The 25,672-nt window shown below is 39.1% G+C and overlaps 1 protein-coding gene and 1 long non-coding RNA gene across 26 annotated transcripts in view; both read left to right on the top strand.

Annotated features, from left to right (window-relative positions):
* Positions 1-4,904, top strand: part of ACTR3 (actin related protein 3) — a 65,598-nt gene extending 60,694 nt beyond the window's left edge. Inside the window, exons 11-12 of the mRNA XM_042948510.1 lie at positions 2,346-2,429; positions 4,012-4,904. Of these exons, the coding sequence (XP_042804444.1) occupies positions 2,346-2,429; positions 4,012-4,107 (180 nt within the window). The 3' untranslated portion in view covers positions 4,108-4,904. The remainder of the gene's footprint in view (positions 1-2,345; positions 2,430-4,011) is intronic.
* Positions 4,905-14,980: 10,076 nt separating this feature from the next.
* LOC122225819 overlaps positions 14,981-25,672 on the top strand; it is a 166,118-nt gene continuing 155,426 nt past the window's right edge. For 20 of the 25 annotated variants that reach the window (XR_006205378.1, XR_006205377.1, XR_006205376.1 and 17 more), the window contains exon 1: positions 21,382-22,840. This is a non-coding gene — a long non-coding RNA (uncharacterized LOC122225819). Of the gene's footprint in view, positions 17,208-21,381; positions 22,841-25,672 lie in introns of those variants that run through there. The other 5 variants (XR_006205397.1, XR_006205400.1, XR_006205386.1 and 2 more) reach the window with 5 other exon arrangements.

Here is a 25,672-nt window from a genome sequence, read left to right as displayed (position 1 = left end):
ACAGCAAAATCACCCACTAAATTTTGGTTATCTTAGACCTGTCCCTTGGACTGCAGAATAAAATATGTTTAAGTAGTTGTTTAGTTTGTAATGACTCAGAGACATGAAATGAAAGTAGAAATGCTATTTTTGAGTGTAGTATTTTAATAAAGTAAAAATTTAACATTTTTAGGTTGCTCGTACATTCAAAATAAGAAATGAGAGATTTTTTCCCCTCAGTGATGTCAACTGTATTGACACTAATGATACAGGAAAAATAATGTTTACTGGAGGACTCTGCCTCTCTTTTTCTTTTATATGATATTTTTATGGACTTTCATAACATTTTTATATATCTATATCTAAATCTGGCTTTATTCCCTTTCAATCTGTAATTTTTAATGGCAACTAAAATAGTTTTAACAGCAACAAAATAAGCCATTTTTTATGACCTGTAAGTTTGTAAATTTTTTATTTTGAAATAATTTCATACTTAGAGAAAAGTTACAAAACTTAGTGGAAGGAATTCCGATAAATCGTTCACCTAGATTCCCCAAATGTTAGCATTTTATATTTGCTTTATTCTATATCTATAAATATATGTACATATGCATATATACACACATTTTTCTGAATTGAGAGTGAGTTGGAAATATAATGGTCCATCACCCCTAAATGTTTTAGTGTATGTCCCCAAACAATACATTACAGTTGTAAAAATCACACAAGTAAGCTTGATATAATATATAATTTAGTTATAGACCCGATTCAGGTTTCAACAGTTCTTCCATTATTGTCCTTTATAGCAAAAGAAAAAACTTCTGGTCTAGAACCCAATCCAGAATCACATGTTTGAAATAATTATTATGTCCTTTCAATCTGGAACAAGTACTCAGTCTTATTTGTCTTTTTTAACCTTAACGTTTTTGAAGAATACATACAGGCCATTTATTTTGCAGGATGTTTCTCAATTTGGGATTGTCAATTGGGGATATTTCCTCATGATAAGTTAGGTTCAGATCAGGTACTTTGGCAGTAATACCACAGAAATGATGTTGTATCCTTTTTAGTGCATTGTATCACTGAACACATGGTATAAGTTGTCCCAGATGTTAATTTTGATCAGTTGGTTAATAAAGTTGTGTTTGTTAGGTTTCTCTGTGAAGTTATTTTTCTTTATATTTAATAAGAATATTATGGAAAGATAGTTTCAGACTATGCAGCTATCCTGGTTTTTATCAAACTTTCAGCCCTGGTTTTAACATCCATTTTTCTTTTCTGAAATAGTTATCGTTGTGGTAGTTGCCAGCTGGTATTCTGTACATTCCAGTCATTCCATCTGTGTTTTTTAAGTCTCATTTTACTGTAAGGAAGAGTTTTTCCTTCTCATTCATTTATTCATTCTTTCATTCATTCATTCATTCATTCATTCAGTAATACCTCTGTGAAAACCTGATTTCTCATATTATATAATTTAATATCATTGTGATATAATATCAACATATCATTATTACTATTAATATCTTTAATTTTGATGCTCAGATTTCTCAGATTTGGCCAGTAGGAGCCCTTAAAGATGGCTTTTTGTCCTTTTGATGCATCTCTAGTATTCTTTCGGTGCTTTGTTACTCCTTGACACAGCAGAATAATTCAGGTTCTTCTCTTCCTTTCTGTTCCTTTTTGTGCAAAATGCTATTAAGCAACCAAGTTGTGGATACTAGTTATGTTTATTGTTACTGAGGGTCACCACTTCAGGCCTTGGTGTACAGAACTAGGATGTGTTTGTGTGTACGTGCGTGTGTTCGCTTGCGCGCGCACACACACACAATCTATATCTAGTTTTGTATCTATATAAATTTAAAACTCTGAATGCATACCGATACTTCCAGTTCCAGAATACCAGAAGTTCAATCTAGCCTTCTTCTCTTCCATATTTGTAATGTTGTGTTTTCTGACAGTGAGAATCTTGGCTTCCGTTATCTACAATATATTTATGTTTTTGCTCGAATCTGGAATATGTATATAGTACTTTCAGAATTGTTAATCCATACTATTGTGAGACATATATTAACTGGAATTCATCAGTTAATTTTTATCTTAAGCCAGAAGGCACAGTCATAATACTGTGTTCACAATTGGGTTAGTCGCTTTCGCCACTTCAGAGTGGTTGGTTTTTTTTTCTTTTAAAAATTAGCTTAATTTGTTTCTGTCGTGTTTTGTTTTGCTTTATGTGCGTCCTCTTAGAGTTTTATTATTTTTGAATATCTGAAACATTATATTTTAGTCTATATACATTTAAAGTTACATAATACAGAAATCGTTACTTGAATTTATTTCTCGAACTGCTCTTGCTGTTTCATTTTTAGCCAAAACCTATTGATGTACAAGTCATTACACACCACATGCAGCGATACGCAGTTTGGTTTGGAGGATCGATGCTGGCTTCCACGGTGAGATAAAGCTTACATTTAAAATGTGATTTTTCAGATGGGAGAATTCACCAGTACTGACATAATTAAAAATATTTTCTAACGTTTATTATTTATTTTGAGAGATTGAGAGTGTGTGTGCAAGTGGAGGAGGGGCAGACAGGCAGAGAAGGAGAGAGAGAGAATCCCACATAGCCTCCCTGCTGTCAGCGCAGGGCTGGACACAGGTCTCCATCTCACAGACCATGAGCCAGTATCAAGAGTCAGATGCTTAACCGACTGAGCCACACAAGCACCCCAGGACTTACACAGTTCAGAAGAACGAAGGAAATTTCTTTAAATTGTATTTGTATATTGCATGAGCAGGTTTTAAAATCGGATGTCTCTCTCTATATAGACATACTATATATATATATATATATATATATATATATATATATATATATATACACACATACGTATATATAGTATTTTAAAAAGTAGAAGTCCTTTGGATTTTATTTTTTGCTCGCTAGACATTTTTTTAGAATAAGCATTTATGGTGTTAAAATTTATCTGTAGGGAAAATTCTTTTAACCTTGTGATAATATAGATATCAGAAGGTCATTGTTTTTTCTGTGTAGATATTTAAAAGCATTAAGATCATTGCATAGGAAATATGACGTTCAAAACTTAGTGGAAGGAATTGTTCTAAGAGCTCTCTCCCCAAACCAAAACATCTTAAAATCCCTTCAAAAGATAATTTAACATCATTAGTCTATTAAATATTGGTGCTTTATCCTGTAGCACAGAGTATTAAATAAAATGAAGAAGCTTTAATCTGAATTACTGAATGTCATACATGCTTGGATTTTTAAAACCATTTAAAATGAAGAGGTACATATTATTCCTTAATTTTAGTCATCTTCATTTGTGCCATATAACCTATTTGAGTTTGTAAGTGTGCCCTTTGAGAAAGGAGTTAACAGAGAGAGAGAGAGAGAGAGAGAGACTCTGTCCATACCTTGAGTAAGGAAAGCAAGTTGATCTAGAAGTTTTTGTATATGACTACTAGGAGTTTACCTATATTTTAGATTTAATGCTGCTCTTTTAGATTACAATGGGGGGAAGCCTCAGCAGAATAGTCTGGGCTTTTGAGAATCCACCTTCCAGTCTTCAGAATTTCAAAATCATGCTAAGGTAGGGGGAGATGTGTGTTAGGACATGTGTTGTTTAATGCTACTTTTCATTTCTGATAAAGAATTACAACTGATGTTGTCACAGTTGCTAGAAATTTTAAGCTTTGTACACATATGGAGGTGGGCTAATAAAAATTTTAGATTTAACAAGTCTATTTTATTAAAAAATTTTTTTCAATGTTTATTTTTGAGAGAGAGCTTGAGCATGGGCAGGGGAGGGGCAGAGAGAGAGGGAGACCCAGAATCTGAAACAGGCTCCAGGCTGTCAGCACAGAGCCTGACACGGGACTTGAACTCACGGACAGCGAGATCATGACCTGAGCCAAAGTCGGACACTTAACCCAAGGCACCACACAGATCTCTTTTAAGCATATTGAAAGGTGGTACGTTTTTGACCTTTGTAAAATACATGTTTTTGTTTTCAGCCTGAGTTCTACCAAGTGTGCCACACCAAAAAGGATTACGAAGAAATTGGACCTAGCATTTGTCGTCACAATCCAGTGTTTGGAGTCATGTCGTAAAATTGATTTCATAATTATTGGGGTTAGGGAGGTGGGGAAGAAATAATCTTTCTGATTACCTGTTTTGTCTGGATGGCTGGTTTTGAGGTTTTAAACCTGACTTGGAGTAAGAAGACCAAACATAATTATACAGGATATTTTAATAAGTATATCAACATGCGAATGTAGAGGAGAGCCAAAATGATTATGTGTTTTTCTTTAGACTGAATATTTGAATCTTATGTGTAACAAAAAGAAGTGGGTTTTAGTTCTTTCTGTGCCCTGATATTTTGTATATTATTGAATTATCCAAGATTCGATGGGATTTATCGGTATGTAGATAGCTCTATAATGCTTGAGTTGTGCACTTCTAAGTGTGCAATGCAAGAGCTTGTTTATATTTCATACTTTTTATACTTTGAGGAAAAAAAAGTCAAAGAAAAACTAGTATTTGAGGAAAAACAAGTGACCAAGTAAAGGATAAATTAAAAAAGCCTCATGAGACTTGGTGCACACACACACTCATGGGATTCCAGTTATTACAAATGGCTTCCACCCCCCTGTACCCCCACAGTGGTTTTCTTTGCAAGTGCTTTTGGAACTAAGAAGCTAGTATCTTGGATTAACTGATGCCTGCTAGTGCTTTCTGATTACTCGAATTCTGTTTCTTGCTTTAAAGGAAAAGTAAAGACAAGATTGTTGGACCAGTAATGCAGTTCTGTAGTGTCATTTCTTATTAAAAATGAATAATTTGATTACCAAAATTGGTATATTTAAAGCCTAACACCATTCTAATAAAGGCACAGATTTCTTTTTAATACTTGTTTCAAGCTCTTTAATCTCTTTATAAGTTAACTAATCTATTTTCTTCAAACCTCTGCAATAGTTCTTTAAAATCACAACAGTTGGTTAGCAAGCTGACTTTTTTATGTGCTCTGAACAAATAATTGTGAAATTTTAATATGTTGAGTGCTTTCATTTTGATAACTGGATCTCCATTTGATATTTTCATTTGTATAACTCATTTGCAGTCTGAAAATTTTTTTAGTGCCAGTCCCTGACATATCATGGAAAGTTAATTTTCTTTGCATTTTAAAATATCTGGATCATGAAGAAAAAGTGATAAAATAAATTAAAACTGAATTACCTTTTCTAATGTTTTTTTTTTTTTTTAGGAACAGTGTCATTCTACTTTGTGTTTATGTATTTTATATGATTTCTGTTTCTGTTGGAATAGTGGGATTCATTGAAATCTCTCTAATGTGTATGGCAGAAAATATCTTGTGAACTTGAAATTTTACCAGTTATTTATAGAAGAATAAAATGGAAAATGTTTTATAGGCTTTTTAAAACGTCAGCATCAATGTCAGTGAACACTTAAAGTTCATTATCCATGAGAATAACACATAGGATTAGTATACTTCTGTCTAAAAGTTAAAGAGCAGTTAAAGTGTCTTTGTTGTTTGTATTTACTATAAAGATAGAATTGGGGAGTAAACTTTAGGTTTTATTTACAGTGAAGCTGGATACTTAAATTAATCATTTTATATGAATCTTTGAATATGGGAGTAAAGAACAAAATGTTTGCCCTCCAGTAGTAATAATATGAGTATCAAAGATCTTTTTGAAAGTAGTCCATGAACATGTAAAAAAAAAACTATTCAAACAGTACCAAAGAGTAGATAGTGAAAGTACATTTATTTTCCACCACAGCTTTTCTGACTTTTTCATTACAGTTAGAAATGTCTTTATGTCCTTGCAATTTTCTGCATATAGAAAGGAGTATAGCTCCCTTATGTTAACACAAATAGGAGTTTGCTACATACACTATTCTTCGTTTGCTTTTTCAAAGATCTTTTGATACAGAGCTAAAATGGTAAACATCAAAAGATTTCATCTTCCTGATCCATTAGCATTGCTTTAAATATCTTTTCCACCTAGTATTGTTGAAGAGTGAATGAGTAAGCTCAAATCACATTTATAAAGCCACAGATTACAGTCTCACTCATATAAATATGTCAACGGTTTGATACAAAAATGTGAAGGTCAAGAATTTTTCTTTAAACTTACATGTATTTAGGCACACAAGAAGACTCAAACCTTTCTTATGTTTCCTGATATCCCCTTTGCACTGCTTTTATAGGACTGAGCTATGTTATGATAGCTTATTTCTTTACATCTGTCCTATCACTGTGTATCATTTTTCAGTTTATAGCATGTTTGGTTGTATATGTGTAGAGGCTGGCCAAGATGAATTCACATCTGTGACACTGATTTGATGTCAGCTACATGAGCATGGTACATTGGAAAAACACCAGACTAAGGCCAGTGACTGAAATTTTTATTCTGGTTCTACAAATTGATGATACAACTCCTTCGACTTTGATTTTTTGTTGTTATTGTTAAAACATAGAAGATATATTTGTGTAATCTTAGATAAATTCCTTGAACTTTCTGGACCTTAATTTACATATGAGGGTGGTGTGGTATCTGGATTAACAGTGCAGTTTTTATGAGTTGTGAGAATTGGTTTATTTGTGTTAGTAAGGGTGTCTTCTAATGTCTCCTTTTTAGTAGGCAGGGCTTTGATCGATTGGGAAATATTAATGGACAGAAATAAAATAGATGACAGTTATCTAACTTGCCTACTCTTCAGGAAGCCGGGTTTTTCAGCCTGATCCTTACACATTAGTACATGGCATATACTACAAGTAACCACCTTCTTCTGATTGTCTTGCTTTTTGATAGCAGATACAGCAGTTGTCTATCAAGTCCACCAGTAGTTTGCTTTCAAAGCTACTTGAACAAGTGGATATAACTGTCCTTGCAGTTATTTGTAGAAATATCTTCAGAAATAATAATATATATAGGGATAATAAGCTATTATGTTATTTATTCTCTACTTAATTTCTGCAGAGAAGTCCTAGAAGATATATCTATATAAAATAGAAACCTTCTTCATTCAGATAACCATAAAGATGGTACCAGAGTACTTTGTAATATTATTGATGAAATTATTTGTAGTATCAAAAGGTATTTGTGGTATTGTAAAGAGTGTTGTTGTTCCACTAAATATCGGACTAATCTGTCAGTGATCAAGTCCCATGTATTTCTGCTTTTCCTACCAGCACTGCTTTGACTCCTCTGCCCCTCTAACTGCCGGATGTAATTCATCAGCACCATGCCTGAGTGCCTCTGAGAGCCCTCTGCAGTCTCTTTAGCTGTTAGCACCTAGATTCCCAATATAGCTTAATGTCCCTAAATGTATTACCTAAAATACATGCAAACCAAATATGTACAAACTCTTGGGGTAAAACCTTCTACTCTGTGCTGTAGAACATATTCACTGTAGTAGCACGTAGCCAGTATACATGGTCACAGGCAGAGTTGTCAACGAGAAGTTCTGGTGAACTTTCCACAGCAAATCCTGAAAATAAATACTTTGTTTTTGTAATTAGGTCCGTATCATATCTAAGCTTATCTTAAGAATTTTAGATCTGCTGGAGGGTCTGAAGACTTGAGTGAAAAGGGATTTCTAGTCACTGTTGATGACTCTTTTTTTTTTTTTTTTTTTTAATTTTTTTTTCAACGTTTTTTATTTTATTTTTGGGACAGAGAGAGACAGAGCATGAACGGGGGAGGGGCAGAGAGAGAGGGAGACACAGAATCGGAAACAGGCTCCAGGCTCCGAGCCATCAGCCCAGAGCCTGACGCGGGGCTCGAACTCACAGACCGCGAGATCGTGGCCTGGCTGAAGTCGGACGCTTAACCGACTGCGCCACCCAGGCGCCCCTGTTGATGACTCTTCAATACTGCTCATCCCTCTTTAGTATTTGTTTTTCAGCATACCAGAAGCTTCATTACAATGTGCTTGGTCTTGATAGAATCTTAACAAAAATAAATTAAAATCTGTGGTTGTTCCTGGTAATTTCTATGCCATAACCCGGTGTAACTGATGTATTTAGAAGTTGGAAGCTGAAATTCAGTAACACCTATTCGAATTCAGAATTGTATTAACATTGCTCCCATGTATGCAGCAGCAGTAAAAAGAAAAAAAGAAGGTACAAAAATAGAGATGAATGCGTGACTTAGAAAAAAATGGCAACTGGAAAAAAAACCTGAAAGAAAAAACTGAGAAAATTAAAAATTAGAAAAGTTTTGTTTTGTTATTTTGATTTTGCAAATGATTTATCCTTATTGCTTTCTAGTGGTCTGTCACTTTTGGTGACTTTTATACATTACACTAAAACTAAGGTGCTGAATTGAAATGGTTTCACTATTATTCAAACACTACAACTCATTTATACTGCCCGTGTCGTATGAAGGCATCAAGTTTTGGGCCTTCAATCCCAGAGGTATTTCTTGAGTATATACCATGATTCAGTCACTGTGCTTGATGATGAATAAAACATTCTGTTCTGAGCTCAAAAGCTAGTGTAGTGAACCCATTCACAGAGGAGTGAGGTTTCAAAAATGTCTTATGAAGCTCAGAATTCTTCTTCGCATAGATGATGGTGGTTGTGGTGGTTGTTTTGAGGGAAAAAAACTCTGCTAAGTACAGAGTTACAACTCTGTAACTAAGTTATGTTACAACATGTGTCTATGGTTTAAAATTAGTCTTTTATGTGTGCCTGAAATTCTTACTCAAAATAATGAAAAATGTTACATCCAACAATAGTTGAAGAAAGTAATTACACAATAAGATCAGTCATATTCATTTGGTATTTCTAGTGCCTTACATATTACCTGGCACATAGTAGTAGTTCAGTAAATGTGTTTGATAGATGGCTAGATGCATGAATAAAATCCATTTTTCATTTTGAAATGAAAGCTTTGAATTACTTGTGTACACAATTTTTGGTCCTTTAAAAATATCCAGATTTACCAATAAAGGAAAACAATAATTACATTTTTCTTTTCCACTAGTTTTTATCTTAAACTGTGATAATTCTATGTAAAACAGTGGAGGATTAATTAAATGATCATAAATTTTCTGAAGTGAATCTTCAGTAGTTCTTTAACTAGGTTTTTTGTAATTTTTAGATCTCCGTAGTGTAAATGATTGTACACTCTAAATCTGAGCATTGTACAATGCTAAACGAAATGCCTTGAAATGTTTTGTGCCATTGAACATCAGCACTAGAAACCCTACTAATTTCTCGCTGTGGCTTTTGTTGATCAGTTTTGATTCCCTCTGATCCAAATCCCATTCTGAGACAGTTTAGAGAAGATGACTTAAAATCTCCTCCATTTTCAATGAATAAGAATCATTGGTACAGTAGACTGTTAATCTTTCTTGCAGGCTTATTAGAAAGTTGATACTGGAATTGGGAGTACATCCTTTCTTTTATTGAGAGTACATGGTGTCTTTCACAAACAAATTCTTAAGAATCCACTGTTCAGAGGGTGGGGCAATAAGAAAATATGAGATGTATGTTTTGGTGCAATAATGCTTAGTTGGGATATCATGTACCTTTACAAGGTGACTACAGAGCAGTTCTATTAGAATAGACTGATTTCTCTTTCCCAAGACCTTGAATGATGAGGAAGATTTTGGTAGATAGAGTAGGTAGGGAAAATATTTTAGGTATGGAAGAAAGGGCCTGAGTAACAATTAGTGATTGTGGGGAGGGGTGAATGTGTTGTGGCTGTAAGCAAATTGGAAATAGTGGATAAAAGTATTGGAGGATGTGTGCTGTCCTCACACATGGACTGAAAAACTTAAAAATGGATGCAGTTAAGGTTGAGATCACATATGCAAACAACTAACATCAGTAACGTGGAATTTTCAGAGTTTGGTCTAGTCCAAATCACATTTTACCATTGTAAGTGACTTGGCAAAGACCACATAGTTAGGGACAGAATAGGACTTATAATGATTCTTTTTCTGTTATATTTATACCGAATAGCATATTGTTTATTAAATATTCACAAGATTTATTTGGCAATATTGCTTAGCCTCTGTGACCCATTTAATTGAGAGAGGTGATACCTTTTCGTGCTAGATGCTGCTCATGAGAGGGAGGTATCAAATGACCTTAAATACGTCTACCAAGTCATGCATGATGTCCTTAGTTACCAGGCTGAAGTGCTCAGTTAATAACAAGAGCCTAAAACTCAGCAAGTCTGTTGGAGACTGAATTGGATGTTATGAGGAAATGAACTCTTTAAAAAGAGAACGAAAAGAAAGAGACCTCTATGTAGAACAACCATTGGGACATTAAGCTGTCCCAGTCTAGGCGTGTTTAAGCTCTTGCACATTTTGGCACTGTCTCTCCAAATTGGCTAAATTTATGTACCTATTTGCAGATCTCATACTGAAAGTGAAACTTGCCAGTGACATAATTGGATTTTTATGAATTAGAAAGTACCTGAACTGGTTTTAAAGACTGGTAAAGCATTTTTAGTCTACAAATAAAAGTGAACTTTGTGATAGTGTTATGAAATACATTCTTGGCATGTGGCAAGTGCTCAAATATTTGTTGAATAAAGTTATCTGGATTGAAAAAGATTTGTGGAAATGGTGTTTCTGATCCTACCACGGTTTTGGCCCAGTAATTAAGAATACTTAGGATACAGGCGGGATGATAACCTATTTTTGTTGTTGTTGTTATTGTTTATTTATTTTGAGAGAGTGCGCACATGCATGAGCCAGGGAAGGGCAAGGAGAGAGGGAGAGAGAGAATCCCAAGCAGGCTATGCACTGTCAGTGCAGAGGCCAACACAGGGCTCTAACACATAAACTGAGAGATCATGACCTGAGCCGAAATCAAGAGATGGACTTGGAAATGACTGAGCCACGCAGGTGCTCCAATACCTGTTTTTAAAATAGATCACTTTTGGAAGAAATTAAAATTCTACATATCCATTTATAGCTACATATAGTCTTTTAAAAATTCATCCTTTTCAAGGTGGTCCATTGAAAAGTGGTTCTGCCCTTATATGTATATTATGTTTTCATAAACCTAAGATCAAGGATCTGCTAATGATTTCACATTTGGGTACATTTAAATTGTATGTTTGTGGATTCACCTGCCACTAATATATCTCAAAAGTTACTTGATCTGAACAGTACGTTATTTTTCTACCTGTTTCTCCTTCTTCACCTTTATAAATGGAAAGTTACAACTTTATGGACATTATTCTTTAGGGCACTTGAAGCATGAATAAAATGGTTTTAAGTACCCCCCCCCCACCCACCCAAGGATAAGGAAGTGACTTCTTAAACTCCCAAGTAGAAGACTTTTTATTCAGGCATTAGCATTTCAGTATTCTTGAAATTGCAGTGACTACTTGTCTTTGACCTCTTTGACAAAGAAGACAACTTATTTTTTTTCAGGGACTTCTAACAAAAGATGGAGAGAGAGGCAGATGTGGTTTTTGAATTTTGAGTCTCAGTCCATCCACTAGATGTCTCTTTTCTCCTATCATCCATAAAGAATATGTTTCAGTTAAATTTGCTGCTGTCAAAAGCAAGTTGGATCTGAGTTATGGAAATAATACATCTCATGTTCCCATTTAAAGTATGCTATTTTCAGCAACATAGCCATGCCTTCAATAAAAACAAAGAGGCAACTTAGGCTGTGACAGTAATTCACAGTGGAATTTATTTATTATCAATTCAGAACTTCCTATATGCTAAAAAATGTTGAAGATATGGGGATATAATAGCAAAACAGACAGGGTTTTTGCCTCTTGGAACTTTAAAAGAATGTTCAAGCCACAGCAACATATTAAAATTTCAATATGAGAACCATCATTTATGTTCTTGTGTTAAGGAAAGCCAGAAAAAGTAGAGGATTGGGTAACATTTTAAGCTTTTTTTCATGCTTAAAGTTCAGTGTTTAATACTACTTGCTAGTTAGTGTTCTTCATGTTTCTTTAAGGTTAGACTTTGTGCAGTTTCTCTCTAGTGATATGGGTTATTGAAAAAATGTAAAGGTTGATTGCAGAGTCAGCAAAGAAATGTTCCTTTACTATTAAGGTACATGGACATAATTGCCTTTAATTCATCATGCAGATTTTAGATGCCCATCAACTAAATGTCCTACACTTTCCTATTACTATACAGTGTAAATGAAAATTCTTATCTGGAAAAAAAAGCTCAAAAACAACCTTTTGCAACATGTGATCTAGAACTCCACCAGTGGTGTGTTTTACATGTATCAAACTGAACCTTAGGTAATATAGTAGCATAGATTGGCTTAGCTGCTTGCTCTTCCTATTTTAGCATAGAACTAACCATAGGCAACCTGATCCTGAAATACTTGAACTTGAGCATGGGAGAGGATTGTGATTTTGCTTTTGTATTCCAAAATACATTAACTAAGAATATTCCTTCCTCTGTTCTACATTCTAATAACATATTGCTTATTTCCTATAGAAAATCTCAATGACTTTTTTTTCCCCTAACTAATGAACATCTTAACATTTACAACAAGAACTGAGGATTTATGGTATTCTGTGACCCAGTAATTGTGTACTCAGGGTTTCCTGTGTTCTTGGCTAGATCATGGCTCATTCCCAAGACACTTTTCCTGCTTAAGCCCATTTTGGTGTCAAAAATGAGCAACATAACAATAGCAGAAGGAAGTGATTAAAGTTTAAGTGGATGCAGGACATTTTAGCCTAAGTAGTAAAGAAATAAACTGAAGTTCTACTTTGTCAAACAAGCAGGCATTTTTCTTTTCTCTCTGTGCTAATATGTTCTCCTAGAGCCTCCTCATAAACCTCAAAATGGACTCAGCACAAGCCTAAAGCTAACTCTGAAAGAATCTCCCCCCCCCCCCCCCCCCCCCCCCGCCCCAAGGCTTTTGTAAGTTTGGGGGATGGTGCTTCAGACTGAGATCAGAGCTGCCTTAGGTTAAATACAAATGTTTTGAAAAAGGGAATAAATGTCCATGTACTGTTTGACAGTGCATAAGTATTTTAAATCGCCTTGAGTTACTTTGGAGTGCAGGAGCTTTCAGATTACACCTGGCAGGGGACCCCTGGCCCTAAGACAGAGCTGTGGTAATACATGTGTCATGTTGCTCCTTGTCTCAAAAGGAATGAAAACAAAGCAGTCTTTTATAGGGAGGGGCATTGCTAACATTTGTCACCCCTGCTGCCTCTGAACGTGTGTCTTACGTGTCCACTCTGAGCTGAACGTCTTTTCTCCCAGATAGGGCTGATCACCAGGACGTGGAAGAACACTCAGTAAGGAATACTTTTTAAGAATGGTTTCCTTTTGGTAATCTCAATGTTGACTGATGAACTCTTGCTTTCCATTTAGTGCAAAGCAGAACTGCTTTATCAGATGGGAATGAATTCTTGTGTTCACCAAATCCTAGTTAAGTTTACCCTAAAATTACTAAGTGCACAGAGAGATTCCAGTGCCATTTCTTTAGGTCTCGTGAACAACAGCTTTTTGTACTGGTTGCTCTCTGGTTTTCACGCGCCAGCCAGTTTACAAACAACTTGCAGTGTGTTAGCATTTCATGGTGAGAGGAAGTGGGAAGTGTTCCTATGACACAAAAGCCCTTTACTTGAGGGATACTTTGGGGTTAAGAACAGTTTTCCACTCCAAATGGTTCCATTATGTTCTCTATAATGGGTGTGATTGTTTAATGATGACATATTTGAACTGAGATGATTGAACAGACATTACTTGAGCAAATAAAAACTTGACAGGCTATGCCTTTTTAAGCAATTTTGTAGGCCTAGGGCAGGATAAGATGGAAAAGGCTGATTACCACCGCCGTTCATAAAAAGAGCAAAATCTGAAAGATGCAGATTTGAAAGTATACAGTTCATGTAGCAGAAGGCTAACCCTGTGCCTGGCTGATTTCTTTTGCAAGTTCCCTTTGTAGGTGCAACTTTGCTGAATGTGTTCCTATTGAAATCTTGTTAAAATAAATGTTTCTTCCAGCTGAGGAATGATGGTCTGCCTTCAGTTTTGCAAGTGGGAAGATCTTTTTGTTGTAGAAGAGCTTCCTAATCTGCCACTTGACCTGGCCTGATCTTAGTTTTGCTTGGACCTGATGTGCCCTCATTGATGAAGTTGAAATATTGCTCTTGCTGCTATTGGTAATCAAATTAAGTCCAGAAAATATTTTTGAGCACTCACCGCATAAGAGACACTGCTAGACCTTGATGTATTTATAGTCTAGCTTGGAGAAAGCTCTGAACGTAAGTAACCAAAATGCAGGACAGTGTGTTTCGAGTTGTCGTGGAGGTGAGAAAGTAGAAATTAGATCAGACTAAGAAAATATAAATCTGCCCTGCCCTTCCTTCATCAGACACAGTTAAAGCCAGCTGCAGTTAACAGGAAAAAATATTTCACCCAAGGACATTCTGCAGCTGTAACGTGTCAGAACAACTCCTTTGCAGTGACTACTGCTTTCTTAACCCAGAGGAACTTTGTTCTCTAAAATCAGACCATCAGAAATTTTGCTATTTGACATAATTTACTTTGACCCAGAGTGGTTGCCTCAATTTCCATGAGGTGCAGAGCTTCAGACAAGGGGTTTTGGGAGACAGCATTCCACATCTAAACTTTAGTTTCCAAGGGTATAGGACCCTGGGTCCACTTTGCAGTCCAGACCTGATATTCAGCCCTCTACACACAGCCCTGCTTTGCTCTGAACCTATTGCCATGCTAATTTATTTGAATTTCACCATACCCCAAATCTTGTAAGTTCCACCTTTCCTCCAGACTATTGATTTGCTCCTGAGGTCGTAGGCTGATTGAGCTAAGCTAGGACAGAAGCACATTCAAAGTGTAAAGCACAATAGAACCCAGAAATTTACATACTTTTTTTTTTTTTTTTTAATCTTAGCATGGGAGAGGGGTAGAGAATCTCAAGCAGGCTCCACGCTCACCTGGAAGCCTGACATGGGACTCAGTCCCACAACTGTGAGATCATGACTTGAGCCAAAATCAAGAGTAGGATGCTAAACTGAGCCATTCAGGTGCCCCCAGAACCTGATTTTAACTGAGTGTTCAGGAACACTTAGAAGGCAGTTGCATTAATGATTTATTAGGTGTCACTAACAGTTTATTTGATATTACAGATACGGGGGGCCACGTCAACTTCTTTCTGACATTTCCATTAATTTTTTTTTTTTCATTTTGGCAACTCAATCTAGCATTAAATACATGTATGTGTGTGTGTAATATATTTACATAATATATACATACATTCCTGTGACCTTTTCACATTTATGGTTTTGTATGTAGATTCTTCCACAAAAGTGGTATCTCTTGTTGGCAGGTGGAGTCTGGCAGCTTAAAATTTCTTCCGTGTTTTCTTAATGCCTTGGCTGTTGTGCGTCCAGTAGATGTTCAATAAATACTTTCCACAGTGAATCAAGGTAGCTTTGTGTCTTCGCTCTTTCTTTGATACTTTCCCTAAGTTTGAAACCAGCATAATGTGGTATCTTCCTCATCACAATTCCACCTCTGCCTTATAAAGTACAAATTACCCTCAGGCAATGAGGCGCTGAGCAATTGAAGGTTTTTATAGCTCCATTTGTCTGCAGTCCCCAAATGCCAATGGATAGATGTGTTTGTCAGAGTGCGTGGTAAGTGCAAGTAAGCCCCCCATTAGCAGCATCATTAGAGATGAAATAGATGCACGGGAACTCAGAGGTGATACGTCGTCAGACACTGCTCTGAGGAAGTACAGACTATCATTTGCAGAAGGAAATGCACAATTCCTCATCTCAACTTGATTTCTTTTTCAATCCTTTGTGTATTTACCTGTGTTCATCCACCACTTCAGTTGAGGCAGAATGAAATAAACCATTAATTAATAATAGCTCAGGAAAACAGTGAAGACATTAATAGTTCTAAATATACCAGCCTCGAGAGAGCAATCTCAATTTACCAAAGTGCCTTCACCGTGGGCCTTGCCCTTCATGTAGAGGATGGATGGAGAAAGTGGTGTCTCCCAGTGGCTGAAAAGGGGCCTGTGTTTTTGATCAACCTATTCCTGTACTCGGAGCATTTTTGCCCATCTTTCTGCTGTGTCCTGGGGTGTGGAGACCCTGTCCTCAGGTGGTCTCTTGTGGGTGACAGATAATGTAGCATTTTCAGGCTTCATATCCAGACAGTCAAATCCAGCAACAGAAGAGACCTGTCTTCCTGGGTGGTCATTTTTAAGAGAAAGGAAAGTTTCCTGCAAGCCTTACAGAAGAGCTTTCCTTAGGTCTCTGTCATCAGAATTCCAACATGTGTCCATCCTAAGTAGAATGGATTTCAATGACTGGCTTAGTGGGGGACAGAGTGGAGGAGTGTGACTTACTGAAACAACAAATCCAGCTCTTTGGAAGGAGGCTGTGTGTGTCCGTGCTGGATTGTTGGATACACAACCAACCATGTCTGCTACAGTCAGAGCAGAGCAGGGATTCAAACCCAGTCTGTCTCATCCCAAAGGCTGCATTTGTGTGTTAGTCCCCAAACACACGTGCACGAGGGTTTCCTGTTTGTGGCTATTAGGAAAAACATGACTGGAACAAATCTCAGTTTTTGAGAGATTTGTGCTTATAATTATATTTGGGTTGCATAAATATTAAAATGTGTTCACTTGCTCTGAACATTAGCCAAGTAGTGTGTGGAACTGCTGTGGTCTGGAGTGTGGCCTCCTCCTAGCAACAGGACAACAGCCTTTAAAACAATTCCTCTGACTGGTGTTAGTCTTACAGTGTCCCTCTTACTTTCTCCTTACCAAGAAGTGGTGGCTACAGAGTCTCGGAAGAAAGATTAAGGAGGCCCTTGAATTTCAGGCTAAGGGATATACACTGTTTTTTTTTTTTTTTTTTTTTTTTTCCCCTCCAAGGAATATAGATAGAATCATGGAAGACTTTAGCCAGGAGAAGACATGACCCTGACTGTGATTTAGGAAGATTAATCTGTCAGAGTGAATAAGAAGAATTGAGAGAAATAGCATAGGTCTTTACATTTGCAGGAGGTCTGACCCTCAATCCACCAAGTCTGGTGTGCTGGAAATGCCCATTTGTTTATTTTCTTCAGGTTGAATTTCCAGTTTTGTTCTGCTGGGTTGATAGGAAATACAGTATGAGCTATTTCCTGCCTTCTCAAGGATGCGCCAGAATCTGGGAAGATTACTATGTACCTGGTAAGCTTGGGAAGGACCCCGGATCTCCATTCCATTATGGTCTCACTGACATCTTTGAAGACTGGTAGCCTTCTCTGGCTTAAGAGCATGCAAAACTTTGTTAAATCTGGGACCCTTGTCGCCCAAGGTCTAGGTTCCCCAAAGACACCAGATAGTGATCTGTAAGTGGTGTTTCCTCTGCAGGGTGCTGCCATCAGTACTGCTCCCATCACTGTCTGACCTCTTTTTTAAAAGTTGGCATTCAGTGAAATTTGTAGACCTTATGTGTAGAGCTTGATGTGTTTGGTTAATTGGAATACCCATATAACCACATCCCACTGAAGATCTAGGACTTTTCTGTCACACCAGAAAGTTCCCTCATGTCCCCTTCCAAGCAACCTTCTCCTTACCCCGAGGCACCTACTCTGCTGAGTTCTACCCCCATAGATTAGTGTGCCTGTTCTAGAACTTCACATAAATAGAATCCTACTGCAGCTTTTTTCACTCAACATTTTATCTGTGAGACTCATCATGTTGTGTATGTCAATTTTCATTCCTTTTTTGTTGTGGAAGAGTATTTCACTTTTTTTTTAATATAAAATTTATTGTCAAATTGATTTCCATACAACACCCAGTGCTCATCCCAAAAGATGCCCTCCTCAATACCCATCACCCACCACCCCGCCCTCCTACCCCCCATCAACCCTCAGTTTGTTCTCAGTTTTTAAGAGTCTCTTACGCTTTGGCTGTCTCCCTCTCTAACCTTTTTTCTTTTTTTTCTTCCCCTCCCCCCATGGACTTCTCTTAAGTTTCTCAGGATCCACATAAGAGTGATAACATATGGTATCTGCCTTTGTATGACTTATTTCACTTAACACTCCAGTTCCATCCATGTTGCTACAAAAGGCCATATTTCATTCATTCTCATTGCCACGTAGTATTCCATTGCGTATATAAACCACAATTTCTTTATCCATTCATCAGTTGATGGACATTTAGGCTCTTTCCATAATTTGGCTATTGTTGAGAGTGCTGCTATAAACATTGGAGTGCAAGTGCCCCTATGCATCAGCACTCCTGTATCCCTTGGGTAAATTCCTAGCAGTGCTACTGCTGGGTCATAGGGTAGGTCTATTTTTAATTTTTTGAGGAACCTCCACACTTTTCCAGAGTGGCTGCACCAGTTTGCATTCCCACCAACAGTGCAAGAGGGTTCCCGTTTCTCCACATCCTCTCCAGCATCTATAGTCTCCTGTTGTTCATTTTGGCCACTCTGGCGTGAGGTGATATCTGAGTGTGGTTTTGATTTGTGTTTCCCTGATGAGGAGCAATGTTGAGCATCTTTTCACGTGCCTGTTGGCCATCTGGATGTCTTCTTTAGAGAAATGTCTGTTCATGTTTTCTGCCCATTTCTTCACTGGATTATTTGTTTTTCAGGTGTGGAGTTTGGTGAGCTCTTTACAGATTTTGGATACTAGCCCTTTGTCCGATATGTCATTTGCAAATATCTTTTCCCATTTCGTCAATTGCCTTTTAGTTTTGTTGATTGTTTCCTTTGCTGTGCAGAAGTTTTCTTATCTTCATGAGGTCCCAATAGTTCATTTTTGCTTTTAATTCCCTTGCCCTTGGGGATATGTCAAGTAAGAAATTGCTGCAGCTGAGGTCAGAGAGGTTTTTTCCTACTTTCTCCTCTAGGGTTTTGATGGTTTCCTGTCTCACATTCAGGTCCTTTATCCATTTTGAGTTTGTTTTTGTGAATGGTGTAAGAAAGTGGTCTAGTTTTATCCTTCTGCATGTTGCTGTCCAGTTCTCCCAGCACCATTTGTTAAAGAGACTGTCTTTTTTCCATTGGATATTCTTTCCTGCTTTGTCAAAGATTAGTTGGCCATACGTTTGTGTGTCTAGTTCTGGGGTTTCTATTCGATTCCATTGGTCTATGTGTCTGTTTTTGTGTCAATACCATGCTGTCTTGATGATTACAGCTTTGTAGTAGAGGCTAAAGTCTGGGATTTGATGCCTCCTGCTTTGGTCTTCTTCAAAATTACTTTGGCTATTCGGGGCCTTTTGTGGTTCCATATGAATTTTAGGATTGCTTGTTCTAGCTTCGAGAAGAATGCTGGTGCAGTTTTGATTGGGATTGCATTGAATGTGTACATTGCTTTGGGTATTATTGACATTTTAACAGTATTTATTCTTCCAATCCATGAGCACAGAATGTTTTTCCATTTCTTTATATCTTCTTCGGTTTCCTTCATAAGCTTTCTATAGTTTTCAGCATACAGATCTTTTACATCTTTGGTTAAGTTTATTCTTAGGTATTTTATGGTTCTTGGTGCAATTGTGAATGGGATCAGTTTCTTTATTTGTCTTTCTGTTGCTTCATTATTAGTGTATAAGAATGCAACTGAATTCTGTACATTGATTTTGTATCCTGTGACTTTGCTGAATTCATGTATCAGTTCTAGCAGACTTTTGGTGGAGTCTATTGGATTTTCCATGTATAATATGTCATCTGCAAAAAGTGAAAGCTTAACTTCTAAATATTTTACTTCTTTTATTTGTTTATTTTTTAAGTCTTTCCCTGTCTCTCCTCTTTCTTTAAAAGCATCTCCTCCTTCCCCATGTTGCTTTCAAGGGCATTACGAGTTTTCTCCAATAAAAGCCAGATAATCTCTCACTAGAGGCAAGAATGCACCAAGTATTCAGTGATGAATCTTCATGGGATAGAGGACAGAAAGGCAACACAAAAACACATAGGTTAATATTCCAACAAATTAGCCTGCCACCTAGTCATCCCCAGAAGATGTGATGAGGGTCTGAGTTTGAGCGGAACATGGAAACAGGATGGAGAAAGCTGGTGTGGAGGCAGCATCCATGGAGATTGGTACCTCATGAGACCTGGAAGGACAGGGCTGAGCAGTTTAGCCTGGGTGACCAACATGACCGGTTTGAGGATAAGGATGGGTGTTGGTGCCAATAGCAGAGATAGGAGTAGAACAGGTCTAGGATGGAAAATGGTGAGTTAGTTTGGTACCTGTTGATTTTGAAGAGGATATGGAAGATAACAATGGAACTGCCTAGGAGGTGGGTGAAAGTAGAGATCTCTAGCTCAATAGCACCTTCAGGACTGAGGGTGAATGAAGATCAAGGAGGTGAGTGTTGAAATCTGAACCAGGAAAGTTTAAGGAGATAAATAGCAAGAACAGAGCTTTAGAGGATGCCATGCAGAGGGCTCAAGGAAGAGGAGTCAAAGGGAGAAGGAGTCATGGCAAAGGTATTAGGGCGAGAATGTAGGGAAATGGAGGGTCTTGGGAACTAGGAGAACAAAGGAGAGGGAAATAGCTGGCAGAAATGCCAAAGCTGTAGATAGCTGACCAATATGAAGACGGCATTATTGGTCATTAAATTTCCCGACTGGAAGCTCACTGCTGGCTTTTGAAGGGCCACCTTAAGAAGAAAAATGGCCACGGGTGGGGCGCCTGGCTGGCTCAATCAGTTAAGTGTCTGACTTAGGCTCAGGTCGTGATCTCACTCTTCATGAGTTTGAGCCCCATTTTGGGCTCACTGCTGTAAGTGAAGAGCCTGCTTCAGATCCTCTGTTTCCCGCTCCCTCTGCCCCTACACCACCACCCCCCCATCTCAAAAGTAAACATTTCTAAAAAGAGAAATGGGGGTTGAAGCAGGTTGCAAGGATCTGTGGAGTAAGAGTGGGTACTGAGAGAGACAATAATTATAAATAGCTTTTTTCAAGAAATGTGTACTCAGAAGAGTAACAAGGAGCTCAGAGGTAGGAGGGGGCTGGGAGTAAAGGCTGGAAGACAGGACACATGGTTTATTTCTCTGGGAAGCATTGAGCATGCCCATGGCCTGGGCAAAGGAGGCAGGAGAGAGTGTGTCTAACTTAGCTTCCTGGAAGAGGTAAGAGACGGTGGGGTGGGAAGTGCCAAGGAGCGGGTGAGCTGTGAAGAGTGATGGGTCAGTCGTCTTTCCCAAAAGCAGTAGAGGAGAGGATGGGTGAGGCCTTCCTGGGTGAGGATGGGGCATCCCAGCTGTGGTGGCTTCTCAGCATGGCATGCTCTTTAAGAGATTTTCTGTTCTATTTACTCTCCGTAAGTGAAGTTTATAAAATGTCTTCTTTGGGGTTCAGGAGGTTGGATTTCAAAGCAGTGCATATAGAGGAGACCTCTTCCTTCCAACTGTTCAAGGCTAGATGGTAGAGATCACTCTCCCAAGAGACAATCTGTAGTCTGTATTGTATTGTGGCAGGTGGTAGCAAACTCTAGGTTAGGAACCCAACTGTGATGTATTAGCAAGAGACACTGGGCACACGTCCTCCAATCAGATTAATCAGGTATGGAACTACCCAGCATAAACAGTTGAGAGTAGCATTGGCTGGGAGGCTGGCAAGGCAAACCTGGGACATACTCAGAAACACTGCTTACTTGCCTTCCTAGAATCCTATCTGCAGCACAACAGGGGCTCCCAGAAGATTGGATGAACTTCACTGTGAGTATACATTTTGTTGATACTTGTGAGCATACAGTTTGTTCAGGCTAGGATGACTCTGTAACTCCTTGAGTGCACATCAGGTGGGGGTACAGCGAGACCTTTATACTTGAGTGCCAGGATCCTGGTTGCATGCTGGAGGGTTGAAGTTGCTAGAAATCTGGCTATGTCTCTAAAAGGATGCTATGTTTTTTGAAACCCCTAGCAAGTGTTCTCAGTATGGGTACTGTAAAAGGCCCAAAGATACACAGGTTGAAATACATAAATATGTTTGTTGATCTTCTCGGTGGAGGACACTGGTACAAGTTGCTGCACTCATTCATATTGTACTGGCTTCTTTATCTGGGATCACAGATTTATCACTGATCCCTCAAGAAGAAAAAAAAAAAAAAAGGCACCTCCCACCTCCCTTCCCACACCTGTGGATCCTAAGACTTTTTTCAGTTCCTTCTCTTACTGTGGCCTAAGCTCAAACTACTTGTGGTTGGTGTTATAGGTGTTAACAGACAAAACAATAAACAACGTATGTAGGAGGCTATCTTTCTGGAAGATTTCTGTCTTCAAGGACACTAATTTTTCTAAATGTTTGGAAATCAATTCCTAAATTCTATCAGTGCACAGTGAGTGAGGGTAGTTCGGAAAGTGGAGGCCATATACAGTTCGACTCTTTCCAGCTCCCACCTTCCTTCTCCCCTCCCCCGGCCCCGCCCCCCAACCACGCCCCTGGGCTTCTTTGCATGTAAACTCTGTCTGCCTGGAGATGGATGTGGCACAGAGCTAAGCCCCTGGAAGATGTGCTCCAGGCCTCGGGAAACACATACTCTATGACAGATGGCGGCAAATTAAGCTGGCAATTGAAAAAGCCAGAGCGTTTCCAGGACCTCTGTTAGAGGAGTGATTCCAGAGGGGGAGAGGCAGAGAAGACAAATTGCTGGAAAGTGGCCAGAACCATTTGGTGCTCGACATTAATTTGGTCAGTAAACAATTCCGGAACACCTAGATAGAAGAAGCTATTCTGGATTCCATAGGCACACACGAAGATCGGAGAGACCAACATTTCGTCCTGTATTTGGGAAGATGGACAGCACACGGAGAGGTGCATGGACAATTCTAGGCTGGCAGAAGTCTGAACAAGGGCTTGTGTAAGGGTGAGCTGAACATTATAGCCACCACACAATCATATGCTATTGCATGTTGTTAAGTCAGGCCTGGATGCTGTGAAGAGGGTGGGAGAAACAAAATTCTGGCGCTGGAAGGGACACCAGGCCCTCAATTTAAAGATGGCAAAACTGGGGCGCCTGGGTGGCTCAGTCAGTTAAGCGTCCAGCTTCGGCTCAGGTCATGATTGCATGGTCTGTGGGTTTGATCCCCGCACTGGGCTCTGTGCTGACAGCTCACAGCCTGGAGCCTGCTTCGAGTCTGCGTCTCCCTCTCTCTCTGCCCGTCCCCCACTCAAGCTCTGTCTCTCTCTCTCAAAATAAACATGAAAAAAAAAATTAAAGATGATAAAACTGAAGCTCCTCTGCAAGATGAAGTGGTTTATTCAAGGTCGGGGTCACTCATTTGGAACTCAGTGATTAATAGTACTACTCTTAGTGGTACTAGTTAATATAACTAACAATAGTACTAATACTGTTAGGTACTAATGATAGTACTGACATGGTTATTATGTGCCAGCCACTAATCTAGGCGCTTCAGGTGTATTAACTAATCTAACACAGCAGGCTATGCTATTTTCACGTCCTAAATAGTATCTTCATGTATAGAAAAACTGAGGCAGAAGGGTACAGGTACCTTGCCCGAAGTCCAGCCAGTAAGTGATGGAACTGAGACTCACACCCTGCAGTCAGGCTCCAGTTCTTGTGCTCTTAGTTGCTGAGATCCTCATGGCCCCTCAGGTCTGTGACTCCTGGTCCAGCGCTCCTTGTCCTTGGACTGGGCATGTCAGTGAGGTGAGGTGACACTGAATGAGGGAGTGACATGACAAAAGTGATGTTTAAGGATGACCAGTGTGGCTTCAATAGCCAGGGTAGACCAGAGAAGAAATAGAGAAGAGAGAGCAGGTAGAAGATTGTCTAAATACAGTTGTGATGAATGTTTGGACCATGACAGGAATAGAGAAGCTTACATTAGACAGGAATGATTGGCTAGCAGTCATTTACCCCATCGTATAAATCAGTCTGTCCTGTTTCTTACCCTAGAAAACAAAACTCTGACTGCAGAAGAAAGGAATAGAGAGAGGCTACAGTGAAGGGAAGGGGCAAAGGAACAAAAGTGGAAATAGAACAGATACTGATGACTTCACAGTATTCCTCACAGAGGTCCTGGCCTTTGGGGATGGTTTTAACTTACTTCAGGTAACTGCCAATGTCCATTGCTTCTAAATGTTAAGAATGAAGACAACAAGAATGATGCCATCTCTTAGTGGGAATGAGACTTTAACAAGTAGGTAAAGATTGTATTAGGAGCCCAGCCTATTTTTACAGATTGGGGGCTCCCTTAGGGAAAGACTTGTCTCACCACTGCTAGGGGGCTGGTTAGCAGACATTTTTCAGCTGTAGAGAGCCTCCTTGTCCAAGGCCCTGGCCTTTGCTAGCCAACCCACATCCAGTGACTGACCAATGCAAGGATATAAAGACCAGGACAGAATCTCAGAGGAAGGGGCCATAAGAAGCTGGGGAGAGGACCCCATAAAGGATCACTGACTGTGTGAATGTGTTCATGGAATGAGGTATGACTAGATTTCTCAAGGTACAGCCCTCATAGATAAATTTCCACGATAAAGGGAAGCAAGAACTATACTTTGAGAAGAAGAGAACAGAAGATAAATAGCTGTTTGGATTAATGGTAAACTGGACGGAGAAGGCCGGAAAACAGAGGAGACTCTTCTAGATGCTTCTGATTGGTTCTAAGAATACTGTGTGTATGTGGAGTCAAACGTTTAGGGAACCGGCCCATATTTGAATGTGAAGGTCTCATTCCGTCTCAGAGTAATATTGCCATTGGCATGCTCCACACAAGCTGCCCTCAGATGCTCCTTTTCAAACGCAGGACGTGAGCAGTTTCCCAAATATCCACCAGATGGTACCTTCCTACCAGAAATTAGGTTGCAGGTTGTGGAAATCCGCGTTGTTTTTCCACCCCGCCGACAAGCCGCAGAATCAGATGCCTGCCCCTGGCTGCCACGAGAGGAACAGAAGCTGATAGGAACAAATCTCGGGGTGGGAGCCGTAAAGGGTGGGGGTGGGGGCGGTTACTTTGTTCTTATTTTCAAGAATATGGGGCAGAACTCGAGGCGTCCTTTTTGGTGGTGGGGAGAGCCACGTGCAGGTATGTGGAATCAAGTCGTAGAGAAGTCTCTGAGGGAGCAAAGGCCTGTGAGTTTAGCCCCTGAGTGGGCCTGGTCGTAAAAGTCCTCAAAGATGCCTTTGTGCTGTCACTCTGGAGTCAAAGCGCTGCTAGTGCTTTGAAATGGTAACCAGTTGCCCGGAAAAGAAAGCCTTTGTTGGAGAGACTTCCTTATTGTTCAACAGTTTGGGTTCCAAGGCCTGAGCCGTGGTCTCCCCAGGTTGCTCAGCGTCCTTGGACGGAGAAGGCACCTGATTACTGCGGAGCCACCACTGTCTCCTGGGTTCTCTGGTACTTTCCTGCTCTTAGCACTGAAAGTAAGGCGCACTGGGGTTGGGGATCCTGGCTGACTGGACTGCACACACCAGAGGGCGAGGCCAGACCTTTATACACTCAGTGAGCTGGGTGCCTCGGGGAAGTGCAGTTCTATTTTCAAATAATGAATCATTTTGTTGCTGATGTTTTCTTACCAGATTCCCTTGTCCCTTTAGCCAGTGAGACTTACATCAGCAAAGGCAAAGTTCTGTTAGAAAGGGGTCTTCTCTTGGTTTCTGAGGAGCTTGGGAAGTTTAGGCCTTAGCCAATAGATTTGGGAGAAGATGTGGTAAGTAAGTACAGTTTCCCAGGTTGCG

Source organism: Panthera leo, chromosome C1 (genome assembly GCF_018350215.1).
Source record: "Panthera leo isolate Ple1 chromosome C1, P.leo_Ple1_pat1.1, whole genome shotgun sequence".
NCBI lineage: Eukaryota > Metazoa > Chordata > Mammalia > Carnivora > Felidae > Panthera > Panthera leo.
This window is presented reverse-complemented; position numbering and strand designations above follow the sequence as displayed.